The following is a 23,236-nucleotide window of genomic DNA, read 5'->3' as shown; positions in this document are numbered from 1 at the left end:
GCAGGAAAGAAGAGCAAGCCAAGGAGACTGAGATGTCAAAGAGGCAAGAAAAAAATGAAGCAAAAAGAAGTTATTCATGAAAGCCAAAGGGAACATGAGCCTGAAGGAAGTGGTAGTTTGAGGAGAGGGATACTTTAGGATGACCAGTGTTACCTCGGAAGTTGAGCCCACAGAAGTGGCAGCTTTCTAAGGCAGATGTTTTGACGACTTTAAGTTCACCAAAATCCAGTATAAAAGATAAACTGACTTTAACCAAAGGGCTAAAGCACACAGCAAGATAAAAGACATTTGTTATAATTATTTTGTTTTATTTTACATCATTATCAACAATTTTGCACTATAATACTTTTTTCCCTTCCTTAGATATAAATAACTTCTGACAGTAATTACAACCCTCTGGTTAAAATGACTGACTCATTTGGCCTCATCTGCTACCCAGCAGATGGAGTCACTCACTGTTCCATAACAGATGTTTATTGAGAGCTTACTAAGTACGAGGCAGTGTTAGCTACCAGAAGTAAATTGCTACCACCAAGTAATTTTAATGGGACATAATCCAAAAGGATATGAACTCTTTTAAGGTTTTATTTAAGTAATCTCTATATACCCAATGTGGGGCTCGAACCTACAACCCCGAGATCAAGAACTAAATACTCCACTGAAAGCCCTGGAAAAATATGAATTGTTAAAATACACGAAAAACTTGAACATCTGCTACTGATTTTAACTGTTCATAAAAACTCTATGTAGAAAGTCATGGGTTGGGGTTGCTTGAAAGACAGGAATATTCTTGTTACTTTTGAACAATCTGCTAAGAACACACAGCTGTTAGATGGGTAAATGCTATTTACCAAGTATTTAGTATTAGTTGTTTGTTGGTTCCTCTTGGTCTCTGTTCCTTTAGGCTCTTTTCAATATTTAGCAATATTGCTATGTCCCTTCTACCACTGAGATCCTCTTGCTTTACTCCATAGTCCCTCCTCCTCTACCCTCTCCAAAATCTCAGTGGAAGAATTAAGGCCTCAACTCTCCCACCACTTATCTGTTCTGCACATGGCACCTGGATAAGGTCTGGATTACCTGAATTTTAAACTATTAACAATGTACGTGGTTTAGCCATAGCTATTAATCCACTAGAATGCTCTGCTCCAGCCTGGCAAAAGTTAAATGATGAGAAAATTAGCCTTTCCTTACTTTAATTTACAGGGCCGTGCAAAGCTTAATTAAGTAGGGCACGCAGATGGAAAGTTGCTTAGGAATTACAAACGATCTTTCCACTTCCCCCCACCCACCCAGTCCATTTCTGTACATAGACATCCCCCAAGTGTTGACTGCAAATTAATTCCTCCTTACATAGGAATCTTAAACAGCGATCACTAACAAATGACTATTTTATAATATATAACAATTATTTTCAGATAAAATTAATCTAGGCACAACTGACATCTGCATAATTATAAATGCAAAATCAAACAAAAACACAATGAACTTAAGAGGACAACAAAAAACAAACTGCAGAATTAGGATTACTGAAATTAGCAAATGAAATAGATGGTAAATCAAAGTTACTTGCAATGATTTGAGAAACAATTCATTTGAAGGTTTTGGGTCAAAGATAGATACACAACAGTTTATACCTTATTTTTTAGTAGAGTTTTCACCCAATAATAAAACTTTAATTTGCTTTTTCAAGTGTGTGGCAATCTGACTGTTCTGTGTTACTTGTCTTTGATTGTAAATACCTAATATTGTAGAGTCTATTTTAAGAGATTTGTATCAACCGAATTTACAACATAAACTTTGTTAGAGCAGCATATCTTGAAACTTAGTATCTAACTTTTAATTAGAGAGATGAATGTAGATCATTTTCCAAAATGAAATCAATGATAAAAAAGTTCCTAATGCAAAAATTGAATAAAAGTTATTTTTCACCAGCACTGGGGCTAAAGCTTAATTTGGGTTTGCATCAACCACTCTACGACATGTTTCTTTCTTTTTTTTTTTTTTTAATTTATTTGACAGACAGAGATCACAAGTAGGCAGAGAGGCAGGCAGAGAGAGGAGGAAGCAGGTTTCCTGCGGAGCAGAGAGCCAGACGTGGGGCTCGATCCCAGGACCCCGGGATCATGACCCGAGCCATAGGCAGAGGCTTTAACCCACTGAACCACCCATGTGCCCCTACAAATGTTTTTGTATAGGGTTTCATTAAGTTCATTAATTCTCCCAACAAACCTTGAATGGCCATATTATGCCTATATTATCTTTAGAGACAGGAAGCTCATAGACGCACTCAAGCACCAGGAATGGCAGAGAGGAAACCAAGCTAGTCCCATTAGAAACACAAGGACTAAGGGCTTCCTCTGCTTCCAGACCCATGTACGACAGCTGATCTACCTGTACTGAGTGGGGACACCAGAACGAACTTCAGATTTTCTTGTTAAGCAGAGCAGAAGAGACATGGATCTTTCTGAGTTTTAGAAAGACAACTTCAGTAGCAATGTAAGGAAATGGGCTGAAGAATAGAAAGAAAACCACTTATTAGGCCATTATCAAGAGGCAGCGTGAAGATCTGGCAGAATCAAATCCTCCAAAATATTAACTACCAATCATAGGTGAAAAATGATCAAGGGAGGAGACTGTAATGGAATTTTCTCCTCTAGGATTTCCCAGCCACAGCATGGAAGTAAGACTTATATTTAGGACAATAACAAAACATAATGAAAGCTAACAAATGGGGGCACCTCGGGTGATTTGGAAATTTCAGTGCAAGAAGGAACTTTATTTTCTGTTAGACATTACACCTTCCCCAAAATAAAACAAGTAATTTCCCCCACTGGTGTCCTCCCAATAATTTCTCACAAAGGCAGAAGGTCCACCTCATAGGGATTCTGGAGTGCAGATTTCTATCTTATGGTATGTGAACCAAATGACCTGAAATATCTTTACCAACTTTGAAGTTTTATAGAGCTAGGAAGAAAAAAAAAAAAAGTCTTAGTAGTAAATTAGCTTCAGAAATGAATGGGTCATGCAGGTTTTTCTCACTTGCTTACTCTTCAAGAATACCTTGTGCCTTATTAACATGTCCCAAAATAATTAAAATTGTTCATGGCATCTAATTGAAAATCACTTCTTTCTATATTTTAAATGTTTCTTAAACTTTAAAAATGCTTAAAAAGAAATACTCAATATTATACCACGACCAAACAGGACAAACTTTTATTTTTTTAACACTAAAATTGAGAATATGTGAGCATGGATCAGTCCAACTTCTATAATTGATTGCTTTAACCATCCAGTTGCAAAGACAGGTTTTTATTTTGTTTTAATGCCTGTTACTGTGTAAAGACAGCATTTGGGAAGATTTTGTTACACCTATAGCCCTTCATTAAATAACCCTTTGAACCATGCTGAACTAGCAAATTTATAGGTTCTCTGATGTCAACCCTTTTATAAATCTATAATTCTTAGTAAAAATCCTAAGGGAAAGAGTATCTGTTATTTGTGTAAGTGTATTTGGGTAAGAGTTTACCCATTTAACAATTCAGGAGTCTGTGTACTTGAAGGAGAATCAGAGAACACACACATAGCAAATGGGGTAAAATATTAATAGGTGAAGCTAAAAGAATATATAGATATTCCTTATTTTTATATTTGCAGTATATCTGTAAACAGTTTTAGATTTTCTCAAATAAAATATATTTTTTTCATTCAGAAAATATATGTGAAAGAAAATTTGGGAAGAAATATTGGTTTTAAAAAAAACACAAAATAGTTACAGTCACCACAACCCAAAGAAAAACCATAAACATCTGATGTGTGTGTGTATTTATACATTATAATTTATGCTCCTATATACTCATATAATATATACATTCAGGTTTATTGGGTATTTTCACTACATTTTTTTTCATATTTATTTCCTGCAGGATAAATAATTTCTTAGGTCCCTGAATGTCCATATTATGTTAGCCTTTGCTTTGTGCCACTTAGGTTTATTCTGCTGCTCCATATTTTAAAAGTGATTCTAATATGCAAGCTTGAAAGAATCTGAAAACCAGCATGCACCCACAGACCAAAGGGCTTCCACACTCTGGATACTGGCAACAGATCAAGTGCATGACCCTTTCAATCCTAGGAGATCTATTTCAGATCCCCCCAACTGTCACCTTACCATCTGTCATACGGCTTTGTAAATAATAATAGTAATAATAATAAATCATGATTTGAAAAAAAAAAGGAAAACTTTTTTCTGGTTGATGTTTCTGTGTTTAAACACTATGCCAAACACAAGACTATTTGGAGGATATGTAGGATTTAAAGATCTTTGGATCACTCATTCAAACCAATGCATGCAAATATTCTTCACAGTAATATTATTTTCAGGTAAAAAAGAGTCTCAACTTTTGTGCAAATCTAGTCAGTTCTGCTGGATTTAGTAAGTATCCTAAGGATCCGTGTAGTCAGTTCAAACTCCCCTACTAAGAATTCATTTGGCCTTTCATTTAACATGCATAAGCAGCTCCTGGAAGAAATGAAGCCATAGAACATATTTAGAACAAAAGAGAAACCACAGAAGGAAAGATCAAAGCTCTTCTCTCATATAGAAAAAGTTATGTACAATATATAAAATATGTGGTTATGAAAGCTTATCTGTAAAATTTCTAAACATATGCTAAAACTGAGAGAGAAAAAAAAATGGAAAAGAAAATAAGAGCAAATGATGACCAGCTTAGTAGCCCGCAGTGATCAGGATAAACTTAAGTGTGATGGAGGTTACAGAAGGTGACAGGAACACATTTCAAACAGACGGATCCACATATGTGTCTCATCCTTTCAGAGGATCGACTAAAGCACAGGCCTGGGAGACAAGCGGGTCGGCTCCAGAATGTCTTCATAGGATAATTGTAGGAGAGGCAAACTAGTAAGAGAAGGAGTAAGACAGGACCGATCTTGAAGTTCCATCTGCAGAGCAAGCAGCATGTTCTTCTACTTAGACCACACCGTTATGTGGGGGGATCTTTGGGGGCTTAACAGAGATGGAGAGGCTAGCACTTCCTGTACCATTCTTGGCCAATACCAGTGAAATGGAAAGACTTGTATCCGCAGTTTGGCTATGAGAATAATTATTGGTGTCATTCTGAACTAAAAGGGTTCTCTGGAAATCACTTTCTGCTTTCATGAATTGGGTTATATGAACTTGGCAACAAAAGGAGATGATCAGTAATCTTTAATTTTCTGCATCACCTAGGTATCAGAAATCCCCTCTGATTTAGAAGTGCATGTTCTACTCTAGGGATCTGGATCCATCCTGCTTGTCATCACAAATGAGGGATTTCATCCTGGAGGTTTTCGAGAGAATATTAGTGACAGAAAAGCTGAACATTAAATGTAGGAATTAATAATGTCTTTTCAGAGTCTTTTCCTTATCTTTTGTATTAGGCTTTTTAAAACAAGTGTCATGTCTTGCTAATTAACTATGGTAGAAAGATACCACTTGAGTAGAACATGCTGTTACAAAGTAATTATAAATTCCTTTACATTGTGGTTCGTGGCTTAAGGAGGATGTATCTATGTCATTTCATCCTCCAACCCTACCCCTTTCTGTCAGCCACTCTTTTTCTTTCTCAGTGTACTAGAGACTACCAAACCTGAATAAATCTAATATTTAATGGAAGTTAAAAGTGTATTTCACCACATCAGAAGCAATGAAATTTCCTAAATAACACAACAGAGAGGCTAACATTCCTTGGTGTTAGCACTGGACTTATGATTTCTCTCTTTAAAATTCATCCTTGGAGACAAGAGAACCCTTGCACACTGTTGGTGGGAATGTAAGTTAGTGCAACCACTGTGGAAAACACTATGGAAGTTCCTCAGAAAATTAAACATAGAAATACCATATGATCATTAATTCTACTACTCATTAATTCTACTACTGAGTACTTAGCCAAAGAAAACAGGAACACTCATCTGAAATACTATGTGCACACTTATATTCACTACAGCATTTACAATGGCCAAAACAACCTAAATGTCCGTCAATAGATGGATAGAGAAGATGCAGTGTGTATGTATACGTTTACACACACACACACACACACACACACACACACACACACACAATCTAGAATACTGCTCCACCATAAAAAAGAATGAGATCCTACCATTTGCAACACAGGTAAACATAGAAGGTGTTATGCTAAGTGAAAAAAAGTTGGGCAGAGAAAGAAAAATATCATATGATTTCGCTTAAACGTGGTATCTAAAAAACAAACCAAACCATAAACAGGCTCCTAAATAGAGAGTACTGGTGCCTGCCAGAGGCAGCGGGGTGGGGGGGCGCGGCGGGGGCAGGGGTGTGTGTGTGGGGGTGTGGGGTTGGGAATGGCCTAATAGCTAAAGTGAATCAAGAGGTTCCAATTCCCAACACTGTCACAAGCATGAGAAGTACAGCAACAGGGAGGGCAGTCAATGATACTACAATAACGTTGTATGGTGACGGCTGGTGACTACACTTACTGTGGTGAGCTCAGTATAAAGTATAGGACTGTTGAATCACTATGTTGTGCACTTGATACTACTACAACATTTTTTGCCAACTATACTGCAACAAGAAATTCATTTTGGGCCAGGTGGCAATTGAATCTATGCTCGGAATTTTCTTCAGGAATGTAGAATTGCCTTTTTCTCATGAGTGCTAATGTTTTGGCCAGACCTTCCTTGGAGGGTATTGTGTATTGGGGTGTGGATGGGACCAAGGGTAGCGCAAATGGCTTTATTCCATCTGTAGCTACTGTCCAGAGATATTAACAACTTTTCAATCAGGAACTGGTCCCTAAGCCTTTCCTAGGGAATAGTTTCAACACTAACTTGGGATGGGACATATGTGTTTGATCCTTCTGTTAAAAGAGAGGTAAGAGAAAAAGACAACTAGCATTTATGAGTGCCTACCAAGGTAGAGATACCTAAAAATGTTCATCTCAACTATTATCTCCAGCTTGATGAGTCAACATTACCCCATTTTATAGATGAAGAAAGAGAGACATAGAGGGAAGAGGTGTATGGTCAGATTCAAACACAAACTTGTTCTGTTTGTCCTATACTGTGCTATTCCACAGTCCACAAGTACGACCACTATAACTAAGATGACCAGCATGGGACCCAGTCATGCCTCCAGTGATGTGAGATGCCTGACAATTTTACCACCACACACACATCTGTGGGTAACCAATTCCCTTCAGCCTTGGTTCAATGGATGTATGAAAAAAAAAAAAAAAAGAACAAAACAAAACAAAACAAAAAAACCAACAATAATGACAAACAAAACAGCACCAGAGAATATTTGGAAGAAATGAACAATGGGATTCAATAGCTTTAATTTTCCAGAAAATACTGCTGGAGAAGTTCAGGGTATAGATTAAGGAGTTTGGGTAATAAGAAATCAAAATCAGTGTTTTTAGGGGGAGTGGCAGGAATTGTTAGTGTCGCTGGGCATGAGTGCATGAGTTTACTTCGCTGTGGAATCAAACCAAATCCTATAAAGGAGGACTGAATGCATCCTAGTACTGTAACATGGGGAGCACGTGAAAAAGAAAGGAAAATGCTGAAGGGCTAAGAAAGGGACTTCTAATGTAAGAAATCATTAAAGAAACTAAGACTGAGGAGATTAAAATTTTACTTTCTTAATTTCTTAAAGATTTGATTTGTTTGAGAGAGACAGCAGGCAGGGGGAGGGGCAGAGTGAGAGAGAAGCTCAAGCAGGCTCTGTGCTTGACTACTAAGATCATGACCTGAGCCAAAATCAAGAGGTGGACGGTCAACCAACTGTAACACTCAGGTGCTCCAGGAGATCAGTATTTTTTTTTTAAAGATTTTATTTATTCATTTGACACAGAGAGATCACAAGTAGGCAGAGAGGCAGGCAGAGAGAGAGAGAGAGGAGGAAGCAGGCTCCCCGCGGAGCAGAGAACCCGATGCGGGACTCGATCCCAGGACCCTGAGATCATGACCTGAGCCGAAGGCAGCGGCTTAACCCACTGAGCCACCCAGGCGCCCGAGATCAGTATTTTAATCTATATTTTTCAGCCCTAAACAGTTCACTAGATAGAATTCATTTGGATCCCAAATTTTAAAGTACGACTAATAATTAAGTGATAAAATGATATTTGCCATTATATGTTTAGACTATGATCTAGAATTTAGAATATGATGATCCATTACATCAATAATCAGTTACATTTAGTACTAATTATTTGAAATAAAGGTGAGCTCAGTTGCATAGAATCTGCCAATATACTCAATTTCTCAAAGAAAATTATTCTCAGGGTAAAAAATATAGATTATGACATCTCTTATGAAAACAAGTTTGAAAATAATTTTAATTAAAGACAACAGGGAGACAAATAAGGATTTGAATTGCAACTTTCAAATATTTCAAATCCTATTGTTTTTTTCTCAATGATTTTTTTAATAACTCTGTAATTGAAATGTAGAAGAGAAAATTAAATGGTCTTGGGGTATTTCCTTTGAAGTAACTAATTCAAAAAATGATAAAAAGGTAAATGATACTATTGAAAACATTCCTAGGTTTATAACACCTTAAGAAATTAAAGCTGCTTGTTGAGATGCTGGTGGCTCAGTCTGTTAAGCGTTTATAACTCCAGGGCCCTGGGATCCAGACCTGCATCTGGCTCCCTGCTCAGCGGGGAGTCTTGTTTCTCTCTCTCTCCCTCTCTCTCAAATAAGTAAAAATTCTTAATTAAAAAAAAAAAGTGCCTTAAGCTGACCAAATTTTCTGAAGGCGGTCTATACTCTGTCCATATTAATATCCCAAGTCTGGCTGGGCACACAACTTGGTTTCAGGTTGCCTTAGTTTACAGACATACAGAAACCCACTGGAATGTTCTTAGTGTTCTATTTGGCCACCAGATGTCAGTGTATGATAAAGAATGCTATAAGACCACGCAGGTTTCAAGCTAAAAGGGCATTTCGATTAGTTTAATTTGCTGGAGCAGAAAAGAGCAGAAAAATATAGAAGCATTCTTTTGGGACAATATGTGGAGAAAAGCTGAGAATCTCTGGACCTTACTAACCTCTAGTCATTGATACTACATCCTATCAGATGGGAAAACCCATCTCTAATTTTTTTTTTTTTAAGTGTGTCTAAGAATTTGTTTTTAAGAAGTGAGAGATAGTAAACACATACTAATGAAAGCTCAATTACACAAAAATAAACTAAGTTAGAAAAACCTTAGATATATAATTTAGATTTAGATGTTGAAAACATGTATCTGCACTAATTACTAGGCTTTTAATAATCATACTGTTCAGTAATATACGTGAATTAATGGCTGGGGGGGAAAAACAGCACAAGGAAGTTAGATCATGCAAAAAATCAAATATCCCACAAATAACTGAAACTCCTTAAGATTCCATAATTGAAATTAGAAAAATGTCTGGTGTTTTTAATTAACTTACACTTACTGTATAAAACGTTCACTTTTAATACATGAAAAGAAGAGTACAGGCCTCAAGGACTGTGGACTCTCCGAACCATTCACTCTTCCCAAGCCTACTCCAACAATAGACTTAGGACCTTGATAACCTCTCATCCTAACCACTCCCATTGCATGGTAGATTTGCCCCTTCAGAATCCATTTTCTCCATCCCGCAGCCCCAGGGAAACTGGAACACAAATGTGACCACCCAGGCCCCTGCCTAGAGCACCAGCAACTTCTTAAGCCTCTTAAGTCAAACTCAGCCCCCTGCAAGGCCCACAAAGCTCTCCAGGATCTGCTGCCAGCTTAGCCACTTAGCCAGATTTCTCCTCATTCCCTGGGTTCCAGAATGGGGTATTTTTCTGAAGGTTGCCTCTGCATGGAAAGATGTTCTGAGAAACACCCTCATTCACACTTGAGCATGGTAATTCCTACTCATGTACCACCTCCTCCAGGAACTCTTCCAGGATTTCACCATCCCTAATCTTACCCACGCCCCAACAGACACACACTCAGAAGGTTAGGTACATACTATATATGTAGTGCATACCACATCATTTATGCATCACAGTGACTAAACCTGTTCACATAGCATGTCTCCCTTATACTTTGCAGTGCTACATTCTTTTATCTCACTTGGCACACTGTAAGCTCTTAATGAATCTTAGCTATCCAGCAGCTAGACCTTACTCCCAGGCTTAGTGATACTATCTCAGCAACCCCAGGTCACACATTTCTAGAAATTTACAGAGCTTGGAGTAGCCACCATATACCACAATCCAACTCCTGGGCTCTTCCCAAGCCCTGGGATACTTCTAAAGGCCATTAAATGGGAACTATTTCTCAGGAACATGGTGGCGATTATTAAGGAGTACTGATGGGGTGCCTGTGACTCTTGTTCTTGGGGTTGTGAGTTCAAGTCCCATGTTGGGCATAGAGTTTACGTTTAAAAAATATCAAAACAATATTAAAGAACAGACATAACAACTGTGCAGATGTTAAGCCTTCAAAAATATTGGCATGAACTCAGAAAGGCAAAAAGTTGCTGAATGTGTTTGCTCCATCTTTTTAGTACCTGAATTAGGAATCCAAAATTGCTTTCCCGAAGCTATCTGGTTCTGCTTACTGGCTTTCATTTCTATGCATTTGGCCTCCCGCTTGCTAATTGCTGTAGGACATAAACTACATCTTGCATTTTTCTCATCAGTATGTTTACAGTATTTTGTCAGGGCTTTCTCCTCTCTTTTCTGTCCTCACTCTAAAGTAATACACAGGAAACTTACCCTTTTCATAATCTAACATGGGTGCTCCCAAATGTCTGTAGTCAGAATGACTTCATAGAATGTAAAAGGAGGAGATCTGGAATAAGCCTCTCTGATAACTACATTGATTTCCACAGCAAAAGGGAGAGTTAAAACTAGGAAGGAAATCACAAGATGCTCTGTGGAAATATATGTCTCCAAGTAGGCATTCCTTCTTGCCTATTGTTGGAGAGATCGTAACACTTAAGAATCCCTGAGCTAGCCAGAATTCTGGTTTGAGGTTCCTTAAGGGACCAGAGCTTCAACAGGCTCTTCTAAGAATTAATCTCCCTATCTAAAGGTGTCAGATGATATTTGGAGGAAAGTGTCAGTTGAAAAACTCTACTTCTTCAGATTCCTGCAGCCTAGATCTGAGGTCATGGATTTGGGCTTCATACCTAAGATGCCTGTCAAGTACTCTAGCTCTCCACTGGGCTTGAATTCCAATCCTGGATTCTAAACCCTACACCCCGATTGTTCTTACTCTTGGGTGTCCAGAAACCTCCATGTCCCAGAAATGGGCTGGAGTCTTGCTAGGAGATGAGTTACCAGCTGAATTCCTGTTTCTTAACCAGGTTCTTCCAACTAGAGCCTCTAGAACATCTGGGTACACCTGAAACAAGCACATACTTGGAAAAGCCTTAGGGCTGTGACCACTGTAGCATGGAGATGCTCTCCAGCAGATAATTCTCCCCTTACTGAAGTTAGCCTAGACCCTCTAACCGTGTCAGATGGACACAGTGTCCTGCTATCCCTACTGGCTTATGATGCAGATACCCCATTGTGCCTTCTGCTAACCCTCCAAAACGTCTATCCACTGAATACTAGATCAGTATGAGAATTATAATTAGATCAAGGAAATCTATTTAAAGAGAAAGAAGCAGGGGTGGATATGTGGGATATGTGTATCCATGTGTATATGGATATGAAGATATGAGGGAGAGGAAGAAAACAAACTAGAGGAAGGAGGGTATGAAAAAAATCTGGTAGAAATAGAAAGGACAATTTATGTAGAGTTGGTAGGTCATGGTGACATTTCAGCTCACTGTGGCTGAGGCCAGACTGTCCTAGTCTTCAAGTACAGGTGTTTAAATCTTGCAAATTTGAATACAAATCAAAAAAAGGTACATTTAATACTATTAAGATCCCCCCCACATTCCAAAGTTGAAACAGTTGAGAACTAGAAAATAAAAACACATAGATATTTCGGGGTCCTTATTACAAAGTCAGACACAGTGTTACAAAGGAGGGGCAGGAGTAGAGGTTAGAGTACAAGGCTCAAAGAGGTAAGAGCTAATGGCAGCCAAGACATACAAGCAAAGACTGGAATCTTAAAGAACTCAAACTCAAACTCAAAACAGTAAAATATGAGAAAATAGTTAATATGCTAGCCTTATGCTTTATTCTCTTTCTAGGCTGTAGAACCGAAATACGTTTTTCTACAGACTGAGAAGATGGAACAAGTGGAGAATAAAATAAATGTATACAAAAAAAAAGAATTACTAATCAAGCAAATGGGCAAAACTTAAAGTTAGAGGAGTTTGAGATACTGTTTATGATCTGATTTAAGAGAAAACAAAAGGGAGGTTAAGCTTCTGCCTTCGGCTCAGGTCTTGATGCCAGGGTTCTGGGACTGGGTCCCAGACAGAGATCACACGTAGGCAGAGAAGCAGGCAGAGAGAGAGAGGGGGAAGCAGGCATTCTGCTGAGCAGAGAGCCCGGTGCGGGTCATGATCCCAGGACCCTGGGATCATGACCCGAGCTAAGGCAGAAGCTTTAACCCACTGAGCCACCCCGGCACCCCGAGAAAATAAAAAATTTAAAAGAGAAAGGGTTATCAATTATAAAGACTGGGTCATGGATGGTGTTATTGTCTATTTTTCTAAAGCATCTTCTTTTACAAAAGCAGATTCAAAAAACAAGATACAGTGTATGTTCTCTTTAAACAGAAATTCTGTAGGAATAATTTTTAATTTTCCTTTCCTACTCTTAAATTTTCTGGCAGTCAAAACTGACATTATAATAGAATTTACTTCTGAGTAGTCATTATATTTTTTACAAATTCTTTTTAGTATTCCTTAGTAGTTTCACCAGATAAAATTAACCACCTCAAGCTGCCACATTTTAAATGGAGGTTGATTTTTCCATTGATTAGCAATCATTTTCTTTTTGCTGTTTTATCATTAGAGACTCTTGACAGTTTTAAGTTGTTAAAAATACTGTTTTTTTTTTTTTATTCATTCTCTTGCTTCAGAAATCACTACATCAACTCTTCATGTAGGCAGAAGAGTGCGAGAAAATAGGTCACCATGCACTGAGCCATAATTCTAAGTACCCAGACAGAAAATCAGTCCTGTAATTTTAGATAATGTAAAAATGCTAATTTTTACCTTGTTCTTAGTCAACTATCACACTTTAAGTCACTTCTGCATCCAACCTCCCATTAAACTCAGTTCGGCACACTGACGACGAATATGAAGTGTGTTTCAAATTCAACATTAGAGCATGCTTGTCATCCTGATGATGAAATTGTATATTTCTACAGTTCCTTTAACTTCAGGATCTCAAAACACACTTTACTTGTTAAAATCTCCATCACATTGGCAAACCATTAAACTAAGCATCAGGAAGGGATATTGCCAGAAAAATAAGTCACAGAAAGTTTGAATGAATTTTCCCACCCAGTGTGGTATCGATTTGTTTAATATCTGAGAATAGCACTGAGCATTCAAGACAGATGTCTGAATTCTAAATAAATTTCAAGTCAATATGCCTGGGGAATAAAAAAATACCAACATATTCATTATGTAACCATAGAACAGAAATGTATAATTCTGTTACAAAGAGAAGGAGACATTATTTTTTTAGTGAGAGAATTTCAAGTATCATTAAGGACTATGTAGATTTGTTGGTGTCAGGTGATAGAAAATCTACAATTGGTTACTTACCTTGTACCTTGTCATACTCAGTGATATTTATAAGTAATATTTACTATGTTTAATAAAGTACTGAAATTTCATTAACTTAATTTTTAGAGAATCACACCAAATGGAATTACTATCTATAAATTACCAATTTACATGGCTCCACAAGTTGATTTTTATCAACTTCTGAGAAATAAAATTTTATACATTAGATAATGTTTTATGCAATTTATATAGCGTGAGAACCCATACACATTTAATAATGAAATATTACTTGGTTCATATATTTAGCTAATATATAATTAGCTAACATACTTAATGTAATAAATATTAGTTGTAAATTAATATAGTGATGAGTTAATATGCCATGTTCTATTAAAAAAAAAATTCATGTATTAACTTCCCAGAGCCATGTTTGTCCAGCATATCACTACAGTTAAAAACAAAAATATCACCGTTGAAAGTTTATTATATGTCAACAGACTCTGTTAACAGATTTTTCCCACATGGCCTTTAGTTTTATGAGTCCAAAGCCTTTTGTATTACTACAATGATGCCTCAGTTGTTAAATTCATTTTGGGCAGAAGCTCCTTTCAATGAAAAGTCTGGAGTCAAAGAGATCAGGAAGCTATCACACTTGAGCAGAAGGTGGCAGCAGCGGAAGGGTCTATATTTCAAGGGAGTTCTCTGTATACTATGCTTCTACTCTATCTAGCTCCACAGGTTTTATTTACTTTTTGATTATAAAATAGGATTATAAAAATGCAGTTGGGTCAAAATCTGACTACATAATCCACCTATTAACGCATTTTTAAAAAGTACCATTTCATAAAGTAATTCTGTATTTGAGATTGTTTTGCAATTTTCTATTCTGTTTAACTGACGAGGCATTTTTTGGTCTAATGCACACTTTTAAAATTAATGTAGCATTATAATGTTTTAATATCTGAGTACTTCACCTGTGCATTTTCATTTCCTTAAAACCTGGGCTTCTTTATTCTTATTCCAGAAAGAAACTTGTACCATTACTCCATCGAGTTGTAAAAGAATGCCCAATTTTTATCAGAATTGTCTGAACATTATAAAAATTAAGAGTCAATAGTTTTCCTACCCAGGATCATGACATCATTTACCAAGAAGTACAACTCTATTGTATAACCTAAGCACAAAACAAACCAAAAATCAAAAGTACAAAAAGTACCACTCAGTGCTTTTTTTGGTCCTCTACAACTGTATCAGGATTGTTTCTAACATTTATAAGGAACTAAATTAAGAAATAAAATAAAGCCACCAAATTGTTCATTTTTGTCAACAGGATCTGTTTTTCCATGATTCTATGTTTTGCACCTGGGAAATCTATTGATTTGTTATGTGTATTTTAAAACTGATAACCTTACTGAACTCTATTAGTGCCAACAGAAAGTTTGTGAATTATGTATTAAACCCCAATTTCTGCAGTAAATGCTTTAAATGACATTGGATCCTCACCAAAAAACCCTAGGAAACAGGATGCAGTCTAAGCGATGGATATTTTGGCTAACAAAAAATAGAAGAGGACAGACCCCTGTGAAAACTGTGAACGGCTATCTGAAGTGTTATAATTTTCCCTCCATTGTATCTCACAGCTTTATGTCTTCAGCAATCACTGCTTTGTTCCTGATCCTCATTCCCAGCCAGTCATCTTTTGCCAAAAATTCACGTCAACAGATCCAAAAGCAAGCTCATCATCTTTCTCCACAGCTGTTAAGTAACCTATTTTTCTTTTATGAATTCCTATAATACCGTGTTTTATCACTTAGAAGGTATTTAATACATTCTACTTCTCCTATCTCCCTACAGGAAAAGAGAGCCCTTGAAAACAGATACAGCTTATTTTAAATCTTGGTAGTCCTCCAACACATGTAGGCTCTCACACTGAACACAGGAGGAACTCAGATGACTTCCAGCTTCCCCTAGGTGAACCCATATTCTGACCCAAGGAAAGTGAGGGCTGTCATCCTGCGGTCTTTGATTACAAGCATCCCTCTTACCCACTTTGATGCCGTCCTCCCATTACTTCCCTCACTGGGACACACCCCTCAGAAGTAGCAGGTGCAGGATGTGGGTCATTCATGGGTCCAACACAGGTGCTATCCAGAGGAGCTGATTCAAGGAAGTCAGGAATCCCATGCGGGATCAGGGGGCAACAGAGTTTGTCACTGACTTAAAATGAAGACATGGAGGGTAGTTCTTCACCCACGGGCAACACAGAGGCAGTGAATACCTATACTGCCTATGACATTCGCCCCTTTAAAAATAAAGAACCTTCCAAATGATGAACTATCCCTAAAATAGCCAGTGGGATAGGAAACTAACAGCTTACAGGGTTTCTGCTTGCATCAGATCAGCTCCTCTCAAACACTGTTGTTAGATCCTTTAAATGTAAGGAAACTAGGCTCTGCCACTATGCTGCATTCCTAATAACAAACACATTATATAGTTTACCTCATTAGCACAAGCCTCCCAGAGGGGTAAATCCAGGTATACTATTGTGGCCCTCCAACCCCAAATCATTTCTTTCAATCCAGGTGTGTACCCCTCTGTGTGCATCGCTGATGCACACATCAAATACATTGATATTCACATCAAATCACACACATTGATACTCACATCAAACTCATTGAGAGCTGCAGCCAGCTCGCCGATGCCCGTGTGGCCTTTGGCTTCATCGGTGGGCGAGGTAGCTTGAGCAGCATTGGAGATGCCAGCAATGGCCTCCTGGACTTGTTTAAACACATAATCTCGGTTGGCTCTTGTGGCAGCAACATCCGGGTGGCGGAGAAACGCTTGGGAGGCTGTGTACAGCATTGTAGCGTTCTTCTTCAGAGCCCCTCGGGCGGCCGCCATCTCGTCCCGACAGTGAGGGTCCTTCAGCTCCTGTGTACACAAAACAGGAAACATGGTACATTCATGAAGGTTTCCGCAGAAGCATTTGTTCTAGAACTTAGAGTCCCTCGCTCTAGCCACAGGGACTTTGCATTTAATGTTCTTTCTGTATGAAATGCCTGAGCACTCCTCTTCCACCTACCCTTTCACCAGACATGGCCGATCCTCCTGGAACGTACTCCATCCTGCTAAGCTATGCCCCCTTCTATCTGCTCCCACAAGCCCCTATCCCCTCCTATCAACATTTATTAAACTTTACTGTATTTACTTCAAGATGTTTCCCTCATGTATTGTGTCTAGTAAGAGCAGGAAGCCTTGTCTATCTTACTTAGCGGCTCTTCACTCCTTAGCAGTGTTTGGCCCCTAAGAGGCACTCAAAGTATTGCTGAGAAAAATGTAAAAACCAAGCTATGGACAGTCAGTAGCTTGCATGGATCAGAGTTCACAAGCAGCAGAAGGAAAACTCAAACTTCAGTCTTCTGATAATGCTTGCCTCCATATTCAATTACGATTACAGATATGGGCAATCAGACCTTTCTGATTTTTGCTTTGTCTATCACTGTCACTGCATTATCATTTCTGGAATAGGGTTCTTTCTTTCTTTCTTTCTTTCTTTTTTTTTTTAAGCTACTCTTAATGGCAGCTCAATCATTGAGTTTAGTGACTAAGAATAGATCAAAGATGATTTGTCTTCATAGTTTTGGCTGTCAAAATACCACCACTGGGGAGTTTCTCGATCTTCAGCTTTAAAGAGTATTGTTAAGAAAATGTTCACATCATTTACGGAAATGTTAAGGCAATGCAGCTCTCTGAGACCATGTAGGATTGCCAGCTGAGGATCGCAGAGAGATTTCCCCACACCCCCAAATCTTCAAAACATCATTAAAGGTTACTTGAACCACTAGGGTTCAATGTCTATTTGTTCACTTGGTACATCATATATAAATGACTTGGCAATAATGACATCTTCTCTTTTATTGGTCAAAATAATTCTAAGACAGGGACGCCTGGGTGGCTCAGTTGGTTAAGCAGCTGCCTTCGGCTCAGGTCATGATCCGAGCGTCCTGGGATCGAGTCCCACATCGGGCTCCTTGCTCAGCGGGGAGCCTGCTTCTCCCTCTGCCTCTGCCTGCCATTCTGTCTGCCTGTGCTCACTCTCTTTCCCTCTCTATCTCTGACAAATAAATAAAATCTTAAAAAAAAAATAATTCTGAGACAAGCACATTATATTTTATCTAGGATTGTCAGGTAAACTGATAGTAATAATTAAGTGAACCATCTATCCTCTTTTGCTTATGGACTGACAAATTTATGCCAGCCAACAGGATTTCTAATATGGGGTTATTTATTTTTAGCCCTCAACATGAACACAAATAGGTAACCAACACCTGAGTGTATTCTCTAGGCCGGGCAATAAGCTAGGCATTGAAAGTAGAAGGTTTCTCCTGAGTAGTTATAAAGGGCCTTTTTAATCTCCAGAAGAGTGGTCTAGAAGTTAGATGTTACTTTATACTAATAAAAGAAAAATCTAAATGTGGAAGTGAGAAATGGAAGGGGGGGTTCTCCACATAAAAAATATTTGAGGAAATATTCTTTAATAACCTAAAACAAAAACAAAGCTGCAATCTAAATGTTGAATTATGAATTGGTTAAGTAAATGACTGAAGTTCTTGATAGACTCTGTGGATATTATAATTCACCTTCATCAAACAATATGGATAATGTTTATAAATGAAAAAGCACAACACAACATACATACCTGTATGTAAAGTAGGATTATAAATATGTTAAAATATGAAGATAAATAACTGAAAGGCAATATACTAAAATTGCACCATTTTTTTTTCTTGGGTGGTTGGGTGTTATATGCATTTTTATATGCATTTCTTCTAATTCTACTATTTTTTCTAAATTTTCTTGGAAGAGTCTAGCAATTAATTAAAATCAAGGTATTAATGAAATAAGTGATATGGATGGACATTCTCATAAATAGCTCATACCCTTCCATAGATTTTAATACCCAGATATATCTACACTGATGACTAGTTTTTCATCTCTAACCCACATGTCTCTTCTACCTGACATTTTTACATGGAGAGCTCACAAACATCTCAAAAATCAGTATGTCTGAATATGAAATTTTAATTTCTATACCCAACTGACTCAGTCTTCTCCATCTCTATAAATTCACCACCATCTACCCATTTGCTCAAACCAGAACCTTAGAACTCAACTGGTTGTGGTCACTCCCTAACCGGACATATCCAATTTAACATCAGATCCTCAGAGCTCTATTTTAAAAATTAACTTTCATTCTTTGTAATCTTCTCCATTCCTATCACTACCAACTCACTAAGACCATCTTTCACCTAGACATCAGCCCCTCCCAAATATAGATTGTCTCTCCTCCTTACTCCCTTGTGTTCAACATATGAAAAAATACTAAAATGGAAGTTTGAGACCCTGATACCAAATTTTGAACTACTGAGCTACTATCTATCCACTTATAATAAAAAACAAAAATTTTCTAAGACTCTGGATGTCCTGGCCCCTATCTTTCTTGCCAACTGCCCCTTTGGTTCACTAAGGTCAAGATTCAATGTCTTTTTTTTTTTTTCCTTCAGTGGTTTAAATAAGCTAGGTAGCTTTTTGATGTCACATTTGTGCTTCAGAGTAATTTCACTCCTACCCATCTTATACTTCGGAATCTTACACAAAATCCACTTGAATTTTACTAATTACAATATCATCATGTAATCTAACATCACATATGTGTATGCCTCTCACACAAGGAATACTGTAAGCACTTTAGGGGCAGGAACTAGATCTTAACCGAGTTTATAATATCAGCATTCCTTCAGCATGGCACAGATGAACACTCAACACACGTCTGTTGAGTGGAACTTTCTTGTCGGTCATAATCTTAAGGCACTAGGAATTGCCCCAAATGTTGAATTCTAGGAGCAGTCAAGAGGTTGGGTGGAAAGGATTTTAATCGACCCCTCCACATTTGGAGAGGTTTTTCTAGGGGAAAAAAAAAACAACAAAACGCACATCTTGAGAACAAAAGTCTAATGGTACTCAATGAGTAGGCCTGGCTAAAATTAGGGGTGCTATCTCAAGACAAAGGGAGACACAGTATCTCCTGTGAGCCACCTACATCAAAGTAACTCACCTGTGTTATCCCATACCCCGCCCCTTTCTCTCTGCCTTTCCTTGATTTTCTTTACATTGTCTTCCTGTCTTTCAGAAAGGTTTCAACATGCTGCACATTCTGGCTCTGCATATGCATGGTGGTGTCTTTAGGGCTAGGAAATAAAAAGTGAGGGCAAGTAAAGGAGTGGTGTCCAAACGGCATCCATAACACCACACCAAAGTTTGATATTTCAACTGGGGAGCTTTTTCTGTACTAGAAAAAAGCTTAGAATGGTTCCCACCAGTCAAGCAGAAGGCCCGTGACCTACTCTAGGTAGGCAGGGCTGAGAGAGTCCCCCAGGGCCCACAGTGGTATGAAAACCAGCACATTGTAGGAGGCAGCCCCTGTGGATCACAGGTTCTGGGGGCATTTGGAACTTGATCACCACCAGATGAGGCTGATCTGTTGGTCAGGCCTATCAAGCTAGGAGGTTACTTAGACAAGCATTGTCTCCCCTAGCATTTCCAAAAAAACTTCTCCCACCTGTTGTCTTCTTGCTGCTACGTAGTTAAGTTTCACCATTTCTTTCCCAAACTCTTTAAAGCGGTTTGCGAGGTCTTGCTCATTTGTAGCATTTTTGACAGCTTCTAGGGCCTCTTCCACCTGAGGTAATAAGAAACAATATTTATAAATGGAAAGAATGGATATATTAAACACGTTAGAAATGGTCATTTTTTAAAAAAAAATTAACAACTAACACTGAAGTAAAATAGAAGAAAAGTACCCCTAATAAGCATTTAAAACAAAAATATTTATTCACAATACACCGAATATTTTGTATCTGAGAGGTAATTGCAGAAGGCTTGGAGCATTAGAACTATATTGACTGTATTTTACTGGGTTATGATTCTGATAAGGATTACAGACTTCACGGATGCCTGGATGGCTCAGTTGGCTAAGCACCTGCCTTGGGCTCAGGTCACGATCTCAGGATCATTGGATGGAGTCCTGAATCAGGCTCCCTGTTGAGCAGCAAGCCTGCTGTTCCCTCTGCCTTTGCCCCTCCCACAACGCGCGCGCTCAAAGGAATATAGACTTCTAACTTTAAGTAGAAACATACAGAAAAGCAGACCTAAGAAGAAAATAGGCAATTTGAAAACAAACTCTAGAAACCTTCAAAGGAGGAAGTGCGTTCACAAAAACTGAAGGAACTCCTGCAAGCTTGAGCGCACTTGGATCTGCACCCACAGTTCTCGTCAACACTTCTGAAGCTGGAACTAAGGGGGCTCTAACTGTCACCTGAGCTTACACCCTGCCATCCATAGACAGAGGAGCTGCTGAGTCTGGAGAAGCAAGGGCATTTGAAGTTTTGTTGCAGGTGCAGGTGGCATCAGCTGGGGTAGGATGGGGGTGGGCAGAGGGACAGCATGCACACTTTCCTAATGATGCATCCTGCTTCCAAATTCCTGCCAACCGTGTCACGGAACTTTCCCAGGGAGGCCCTGGACTTGAATTATGAATTTCACTAAGCAATCTTTTAGAAAAGATCTGAGGTTTTGGGAGATACTAAAATCTTCTCTCCAGAATGATTTTAACTTTAGTATAGGGTGAAGATTTCCACAATAGGTCATACCCTAATGCCTGTGGTCTCAATTAAAATGAGAATTAAGATATTAATAAGTAACCAACTACGTCGTTGTCAGTTACACTGCATTATTATAGGAAAAATTTTATCAGAGTAAATAACCAAAAATAAAATTCTGAGCAAGCAAGGCACAAGACAGATACATGTTTGCAAAATCAAAAGTTCTTCTATATAAAAAGGGAGCCTAGTAAAGAGGCCTTCACTAATGCAGGCTATTGATAGAAGAAATGGAAAAAGAACAGCAGCTCAGAAATGTGAAATGCAGAAAATGCAGGGTCTACTGCAGAATTCTGACTAGCTTTTGTAGTCTGGAGCAAATCAAAAGACAACATACAGGGAGTTCATTTTGACAACGCAGAAATATGAAGGACCACTAAAATGGCTAGAAAAAGCCAGAGATGAACATAGTTCTGAGCTATGGAGATACATCTTTGTTTGAGCTTGACACAATCACAAAGGTAGCTAATTCAACATCCTTATCAAATTTCACTGAGTGGAGGGAGAGAATAGTGTATATAAACCAGTGATAATAGGTATCGTCAAACCTTTTACTCCATAGATATGATAATGTCATTCAATTTACTAAATAAGCTAACCCATTATTAAGGAAAGAGTTGTAGCAAGCAATGAAAATTTAGAATGGTGATAATCTAGACTCCACATAAAATTAAGTTTCCATTCACATCTTGTATGGAAATCCTCCATCTATTTTTCTTAATTGTGAAAATATAAAATGATAATTAAACTTCTCAGTGTTGGTCCTTTCTTTTCCAATTCCTAGACAGGCTCTAATAATGCTCAAAGGAAAGCAACAAGTATCACTGAAAAAAGGACTGTTTTAAGGATGCCTTTTTTTTTTTTTTTGAGACTCAAATCAAGTCACATTTTATGGTATGGAATGGGCTATATAAAGCATTTTCATAGTTTAATTAGAATCTCATATCTCAAACCTTTAAAACAACAAATCAATGATGTCTCACTTTCTAATAGATTTATAATTACCTTAACATGGCTATCAACAGCATCACTGAGAGGACAGCTCTTGGCAGTTAATTTGTTCCTGCTGCTTATTTGAGCTGTAAATCTTTCCTGAGGACATAAAAACTGGTTCTAGAGAAGAGCAAAATAATTATCTCGGAAGGAACTAAATCTTGGATTTGTTTTCTAATATGTATAAAAAAGTCTTCTTACCAATTATTAATCAGACCAATTTGGAAGAGTTATTTTGTTGTGTTACACCTAACATTTTGGTGATCTTTGAAGAATCCAGTCACTGGTTTGAATTTATGTTTCTAATTCAGCCAAGTTTTTTCAAAAAGAAACACCAATAATGGGGTAGACTTATCCTACTTGGAGTTTTAATCTAGAAGGATTAAAGGTAGACTTATCCTACTTGGAGTTTTAATCTAGAAGGATTAGAGAGGTCACCTAGTGGAAAAGTCTCACATAGAAACATGGTTTAGCATCAGTCCAAGGTCCCCCCCAAAATGGAAGAAATGGAACTAAAGTTGAAGGGGTATGTGTGTATGTGGGTGGGGGGAGACAAAAGGGGAGATTGCTGAAGGGACATAAAGAGAGGAAAAAAAACATGGAGAAAGGGAGTGACCAGGTACTTTTTGAGAAGTCAAAATAAATTAAAAAATCAAGTTTTTATTTTTGAACAGAGCCAAGAATATTTTCTTTCTGGGTGTCGGGGTTAAAGGAAGGGGACTCCCCAGAAGCCAAACAAACACCTTAAAAGCAGTTCTTCTACAGAAGAGCCTGGGACAGTGTTTCCAAAAGCTTTCTCCACCTCACTGGTCCCCGGT

The 23,236-nt window shown here is 38.0% G+C and overlaps 1 protein-coding gene across 5 annotated transcripts in view; it reads right to left on the bottom strand.

The window, feature by feature from the left end:
• The window catches only part of CTNNA2 (catenin alpha 2), a 1,141,838-nt gene that overhangs the window by 755,145 nt on the left and 363,457 nt on the right, over positions 1–23,236 (bottom strand). For all 5 annotated transcript variants that reach the window (XM_032352609.1, XM_032352608.1, XM_032352606.1 and 2 more), the window contains 2 exons: positions 20,327–20,446; positions 16,372–16,638 (listed from right to left, as the gene is read on the bottom strand). In XM_032352609.1, the coding sequence (XP_032208500.1) occupies positions 16,372–16,638; positions 20,327–20,446 (387 nt within the window). The remainder of the gene's footprint in view (positions 1–16,371; positions 16,639–20,326; positions 20,447–23,236) is intronic.

The sequence above is a fragment of the Mustela erminea genome, chromosome 7, assembly GCF_009829155.1.
Source record: "Mustela erminea isolate mMusErm1 chromosome 7, mMusErm1.Pri, whole genome shotgun sequence".
Lineage (NCBI taxonomy): Eukaryota > Metazoa > Chordata > Mammalia > Carnivora > Mustelidae > Mustela > Mustela erminea.
The sequence above is the reverse complement of the archived record's forward strand: the minus strand, read 5'-3'. Positions and strand labels throughout refer to the sequence as shown.